Source organism: Muscardinus avellanarius (assembly GCF_963383645.1).
Source record: "Muscardinus avellanarius genome assembly, chromosome: 17".
Taxonomy (NCBI): Eukaryota; Metazoa; Chordata; class Mammalia; order Rodentia; family Gliridae; genus Muscardinus; species Muscardinus avellanarius.
This window is the reverse complement of record NC_137803.1, coordinates 26094182-26101315: the sequence shown is the minus strand read 5'-3', so window position 1 is coordinate 26101315 and position 7134 is coordinate 26094182. Positions and strand designations below refer to the sequence as shown.

At 46.1% G+C, this 7134-nt stretch overlaps 1 protein-coding gene across 1 annotated transcript; it reads right to left on the bottom strand.

Annotated features, from left to right (window-relative positions):
- Positions 1–1701: 1701 nt before the first annotated feature.
- LOC308275906 (UPF0729 protein C18orf32 homolog) lies at positions 1702–5223 on the bottom strand (the record flags this gene model as incomplete). The annotated part of the gene is made up of 3 exons (XM_080714305.1): positions 5058–5223; positions 2014–2203; positions 1702–1767 (listed from the first exon to the last, which is right to left on the bottom strand). Exons 2-3 carry the CDS (start codon positions 2176–2178, stop codon positions 1702–1704), a joined length of 231 nt encoding a protein of 76 aa, XP_080570431.1. The 5' UTR covers positions 2179–2203; positions 5058–5223.
- Positions 5224–7134: the final 1911 nt, after the last annotated feature.

The following is a 7134-nucleotide window of genomic DNA, read 5'->3' as shown; positions in this document are numbered from 1 at the left end:
TATAAAGAAATCAAGGGTAGAGAAAGAACATTAGACTTTTTTTTTGTGTGTGTGGTACTGGGAATGGAACCCAGGGGCATTTTACTTCCAAGCTACACCCCTAGCACTATTTCTTATTCACTTTGAAACAGGGTTTCACTCAGTTTCATAGGGCCTGTCCGTGAACCGTGATCCTCCTGTCTTAGCCTCCTGAATGCTGGGATTATAAGCGCATGCCACCACGCCCTGCTGAATGTCTGTTACAACATAGCTTAAAAACTAATTAACTGAATTTAGCTGCAAATGGGAATTTACTTTTTTTTTTGCAGTACGGGCAGCTGAATTTGGGCCGCCTTGCATGCTAGTACCATGGGGCATCTCCGTCCCTTTTTAAATTCGGAGTCAGGGTCTTGCTAAGTTGCCTAGCCTGGCCTCCAGCTGGTGATCTTCCTGCCTTAGCCCCTCAAAGAGCTTGGATTACACAGGGTGTACCCTGTTACCCCTCAGGTTGGTTGGGCATTAAAGCTGAGACCTACGGATTTGTAAACAAGTGAAGTCCAGGGTGCTTCAATGACCCATCCAGACACAGCAGACTGTGAGGACTCAGGACTTCTTGGAGACCCAAAGGCAAGAGTCCCTTCTAGTCTCTCCCTGCTTTAGACGCAATAAATATGATATAAAGCTCTATCTCACGATCTGTGAATATTTATAGATCCCTGCTCTGCAACAATGAAGCCCAAGATGAAAGACCAAGTGAGCCCACAGCCAAACATGCTGTCAAGTCAGTGCTGTCGAACCTCTGGACTATACTCCAGACCTACTTAATACTTATTTGGAAACAGGGTCTCACTAAGTTGCTGAGAGCCTCACTAAGTAGCTGAGGCTGGCTTTGAACCCGTGCGGTCCTCCTGTCTCAGCCTCCCAAGCGCGGGGATTATAAGCGCACGTCACTATGTCCGGCGAAACCACTTCACTTGAACCTTTTTGTTCTGCAACAATATATAATGGTTGTTTCACTGCTCTCCAGATGATATCATAGTATTATAATTCTGTCTTGTGTGAAAATTTTCAAACTTATTACATTTTAAAAGAATAACAAAAACCCCACAGGTTAAACTGAATGTTTAATGCATTTGTAGGGAAGAAAGGAATGCAACAGGAGTAGAATTTTATAATATATAATAGACATCTGTGTTAAAATGCTTCATTTTACAAAGGTGTTTCCAGTTTCCATCTTCCTCAGAGCAATAAATAAGTAGTTACTTACTCTCACAGATAAACCGCTCCATTGTATTGGAAAGTCATTTTATCTTGACACTTCATATCGCTATCATTTGCATTGTTTCACAGTGAAATTTACTCCGCTCAAATTAGAAGAGCCCGCTGGATTAGAGCCAACAGTGTTAAGACTCATGAGGACGCGTGCTAGCGGCCAGGGCCGGAGGGCCTGCATGCCCACTGGCACAAATCTCCTATTATTCATATTATTAAACGGCAATAAGAGAAATAAAATCTACTATACTGAAAAAGGAATTCAGGAGTGAGGTCATTAAATATAACTACATTTTAAATATAAATAGTACATATTTCCTGATTGGTATCAGGTAAGTAAACTGTCTATCTGGAATTCTGGTCTCAGAGAAAAAGATCAGAGACAAAGAGGGTGCTTCATGTTAGCAGGTCCATTTTTCAGAACAATTGACATTCTTTAGGAAAATCCCGTTAGCCTTCCTTTTTATGAGCGATTTCTGTTGATCCTCTTGTTGGGAATCCATTTGTGTCTGCACCCTAAAATGAAAACCATTTCAAGATTTATGAAAACAAGTAGAAGCTCATCATAAGGAACATTCTCTTGCAAAGGACATATACACTAAACAGACACCCAGTTTCAGAACTTAGTTTAAGTCAGATGTTAATTACTTAAATTGAGACAATCAAAGCTTCTAGTTCCCCAAATTATCTTTCCAAAAGCCAACTGTTATTCAAGTACCATACTCACATCTGCGCTTACTCAAGGCATTTAAATATTCTTACCTTGCAATCTATGTTGCTTTTATCTTCATCATTAGATTTTAGTTCAACTTTTTTAGGCCATATACGACCAACAAAAGGAGAAATGAGATGGTAAACATATGGCTCCAGGAATTTTTTGTAGACCCAGAGCAGAATGGGAATGACGATGCAAGGAATGCACACCATTGTCCCGGCTGGAGCTCCCGGGCTGCTGTGTGTGAAGAAAACAAGAAATCAGTTCATTAGAAACTGGAACTAAAGGACTCCATTGAGATTAAGATATCTGGAGCTGGGCGTGGCGGTGCACGCTTGTAATCCCATCACTTGGGAGGCTGAGATGGGAGGATTGCGGCACACAGACAGCCTCAGCTACTTAGTGAGGCCCTTGGCAACTCAGTGAGACCCTGTTTCAAAATAGAATAAAAAATAGGGCAGGGGGTGGAGCTCGGAGGTCGAATGCCCCTGGGTTCCATCCTCAGTCCCAGAAAAAAAAAAAAAAAAAAAGACATTTGGAAAGGACCAGGTGTGGTGGCCCACAACTGTAACCTCAGCAACTTAGGGAGACTCTCAACAACCTAGTGAGAGACCCTGTTTCAAAACAAGAAACAAAAAGGGCTGGGGTTTAGGTTGGAGGTAGAATGCCCCTGAGTTCAATCCCCACTAACTAACACACACACACACACACACACACACACACATTGGAAAGGGCCAGGTGCTGTGACAAACACCTGTAATCCCAGCTACTTGGGAGGCTGAAGCAGGAGGATGGCAGGATAGAGGCCAGCTTGGGCAATTCGGCAAGACCATCTAAAAATAATCAAATGGGCTGAGGCCACGTGGGGTGCTCACACCTGTACTCCTAGTTCTTGGGAGGTTGAGACAGGAAAGTCACATATTCAACGCTATTTTCAGCAACTGAGACCCTCTTTCTTTCTTTTTTTTTTTTTTTGGTGGTACTGGGGGTGGAACCCAGAGGCTTTCTACCTCCGGGCTATACTCCCAGACCTATTTTATTTGGAAACAGGGCCTCACTAAGTTGCTGAGAGCCTCACTAAGTAGCTGAGGTTGGCTTTGAACCTGTGCGATCCTCCTCTCAGCCTCCCAAACGCGGGGATTACAAGCGTGCGCCACCACGTCCGGCAAAGGTACATGAGTTTTTTTTTTTTTTTTTTTTTTTTTTTTTTTGCGGGTCTGGGGATGGAACCCAGGGGCATTTGACCTCTGAGCTTTATTCTTTATTTTGAAACAGGCTCTCACTACGTTGCAGAGTGCCTCACTTAGTAGCTGAGGCTATCTGTGAACGGTGATCCTCTAGTCTCTGCCTCCAGATGCTGGGATTAAAAGCGTGCGTCACTGCACCCGGATTTTACTCTTTATTTTGAAACAGGGTCTCACTGAGTTGCAAAGGCCTCACTAAGTAGCTGAAGCTGTCCGTGAACCGCGATCCTAGTTTCAGCCTCCCAAATGCTGTGATTACAAGCGTGCACCACCACACCCAGCTTGGCATAAACCCTTCTAATCTCTGCACCCCAATCATAAATTTCAAGATAAAGGGAAGGGACCCACACTCACCAATTCATTTAATCCTGAAAAAAATTAGGAAGGCTGGTGCCTTCGGTCTCCATTTATAGTTAAAAGAAATGGAGACATAAACCAGGCATAGTGATGCACCCTTGTAATCCCAGTACTTGGGCAGCTGAAACAGAAGGATCACAGGCTGTGGCCAGCCTCAGACTTAGAATGCCCCTGGGTTCAATCCCTGGTACCATTAAAAAAAAAAGGAAAAAAAAAAAAAGAAAGGAAGGAAGGAAGGAATGAAGAAAGAAAGAAATGGAGGTATAAAAACACTGTGGGGTGTACTTAGTGTGAATTAACTAAGTAGCTGAGGCTGGCTTTGAACCTGCACAATCCTCCTGTCTCGGCCTCCCAAATGCTGGGATTACAAACTTGCGCCATCAAGCCTGGCTTCTAGTTGGTGTTTTAAATAAATTCTCAAGAACAAATGCTATCCACCACTTATGCCACACTTACCTGTTTTATAAGAACCCAGGAGCATTTTACCTTTAAGCTATACCCCAAGCTTTATTTTTTATTTTGAAACAGGGTTTCACTAAGTTCCGGAGGGCCTCACTAAATTGCTGGTCACAGAACCTTCTGTCTCAGCCTCCCAAGTACTGGAATTACAGGCATGTGAAACCATGTCCAACTTTTTGAGGGGGCGGGGGCTGGGGATTGAACCCAGATGCGCTCAACCTCTGAATTACATACACATCAGGCCTTTTTAATTTTGAAACCGGGTATCTATCTAAGGTACTGAGCATTGGCTTCGAACCTATGCTCCTCCTGTCTCAGCCTCCCAGATTACTGGTATTACAAGCGTGCACCACCGCGACCCGCCAAAGAAGCTACCGTTATAAAAAGCCTTTTCATTCTTGTAATGATTCTCGGCAAAATGTATTACTTTACTGTGGAAACTGGGTTACTTAAGTGTAAAAGGTCGAAAGACCCGTTATCATTTAATCTACAAGCCAGCGAAGCGAGCAAAATGGATTAGAGATGCTGCAAGGGTGTATCACCTTTCACTCGACCTAATTTAAAACTACAAAGAAACAGAGGGAAAGGTCGAGGCTCCATCAGAAATAGAGCAGGTAGCTGGGCGCCGTGGTGCACGCTTGGAACCTCAGCACTAGGAGGCTGAGACAGGAAGATCGCAGGTTCAAAACCAACCTCAGCAATTCAGCAATACGCTCAGCAACCCAGCGAGCCCGCGAGTTGGGGGTGCAGACTGCCCCCAAGGTTCACTCTCCAGTACAGAGAGGAGAGAAAGAGGAAGGACGGAAGGCAGGCAGGCAAAGAAATAGAGCAGGTGAGGCCGGCCACCTAGCTTGAAAGGAGCCAGTGGGGATAGGCTGGGTCAGACGATTGAAAAGACAGGAGGTTTAAAAAAAAAAAAAAAAAAAAAGCAAGTTTACAGAGCGGAAGAAGCACGGAGCACTGGAGGTGAAGGACGAGACGGACTCGAGGCCGGCGCAGGTGGAAGGACACGCGTGGGGAGCGGGGCGTACCGCGGGGGCGCCGGGCAGGATGGAATGGTGGGGGCCGCGTCCCCGCCTGGGGCTCCGGGATCCCGGCCCGCCTGAGGTCGGGAGCCGCTCGAAAGCGCTGCGGGAGCACGGAAGACAGAGCCCAGCCCGGCCCGAGGCCCCTGCCCCGCCGGGAACCCGCCAGCCCCACTCACTGGCGATCTCGAAGCCCAGTCCAGAGTTCGCACTTCCGGAGGGAGGGACGAGCTACCGCCCAGCCAATGGGCGCCTCCAAAAGGCCGACACAAAGGCGTGTTGCGTCAGCCCGCTGACACGCTAGACGTAAAGGCGACGCCTGGGCGGGGCTAGCAAGGGCTTCCGGCGCTGCGTCCCAGAATGGGACTTTCCGGGAACGGCAGCGGAACGGAGTTTACCAGGCGCTGGACTCCACATCGGAAAACCTGAGCTAGGACCGGGCCAGGAACGCAGGAGGGTCACAGACACTATGCGGGTGTTGGTGGTCCACCATCTACAGGGAAACCCACTGCCGCATCCTTTAGAGGATGTTTTCAGTGAAACGCTATTTGCTGAAGCCTTTTAGTTTGTGGTCTGGGGGTTGAACCCAGGATCATCATTCTACCTCCGAGTTGCGTCAGCCCCTTAAAATTTGGAAGTCACAATGCAGGTGAAAATCATGTAGGATTTTTGCAAACGTATGACCGTACCTCAACTGTCACTGAGGTTTTACTATGTGTAATCTTTGAGCACACAGCCAAATAAAAGTATGCCCGACAGAAATTTGGAAAGGCTCACAGCAGCATTTATGCTGAAACATCCCCAAATGTTCAATTGATAAAATATGGTATACCCATAGTGTGAATGACAGGTTAAAAAAAAAAAAAAAACTCCAGTTCTGAGATGTCCTGAGGAGGGAAATCTAGTTTAATGGAGGTCAAGGAAGAGTGACAGCCAATCACTGCTAGATTTTGTTAAATGAGGCAATGTTTTGGCCGGGAACCACCATGCTTATAATTCCCGCGCTTGGGAGGCAGGAGGATCTCCGCAGGTTGGAGGCCGGCTGCGCGATCCTGCTTCCAAAAATAAAAAAAAAAAATATAAAATAGGCCTGGGAATGTAGCCTGGAGGTAGGGCTCCCAGGAACTCGAGTGCCACCAAATAAATATGGTAATGTTCTAATGCTGGGATGGTTACCGAATAGGTTCAAAATCATCTCATTATAAACGGGTGAATTATATGGTATGCTAAAATTGCAATAGATATTTCAGCAATCTTCCTTTGTTCTAATTCCATTAGATCAAAACAGCATATTTAGGGCTGTCCAAGCTAAATCAAGAGGGCAAGGCCTCCAAAGAGCTCAAAGCCAGTCCCAGCAACAAGACAACCACCCCAACCAAAAATAAAAACCCAGTATATTTATGAACCCAAACCAATAGCATAAGAAACTTGGAGCCGGGCATAGTAGTGCAGGCTTGTAACCCCAGCAATTCAGGAGGCTGACTGGAGGATGGAGATTCGCAAACAGCCTCAGCTACTCGGGCCCTTTGCAACTCAGTGAGACCCGGTTTAAAAAATGAATAAAATACAGGGCTGGGTGTGTAGCTTAGAGGCAGAACGTCCCTGGGTTCCATCCCCAGTAAAAGAAAGGAATAAAAATAAAACGAGGCAGCAGGCCCACGCAATGACACACACCTACAACCCCAGCTACTCCAGAGGCAGGACTGCCCAGTCTGAGGGCAGCCTGGGCAATTTAGCAAGGTGCCAGAGGTGCACTTAACTTTAGCCCAGGAGACCAAGGCAGAATTCAGCTTGACAGAACTGTAATGTTTAACAGTGATGTCTAACACTTAAGTTCCTGGCAATGTATTATACCAACTACAGGAAACAAACACATTAAAAAAATAAAAGTGCAGCTGGGTGTGGTGGTGCACACTTGTAATCCCAGCATTTGAGAGGTTGAGACAAAAGAATCCTGGTTCCCAGACAAACTCAGCTACTTAGTGAGGCCCTTTGTTAAGTCAGTGAGACCCTGTTTCAAAATAAATAAAAAGTAGGGCTGGGGGTTAGCTGAGGTCAAATGTCCCTGGGTTCCATCCCCAGA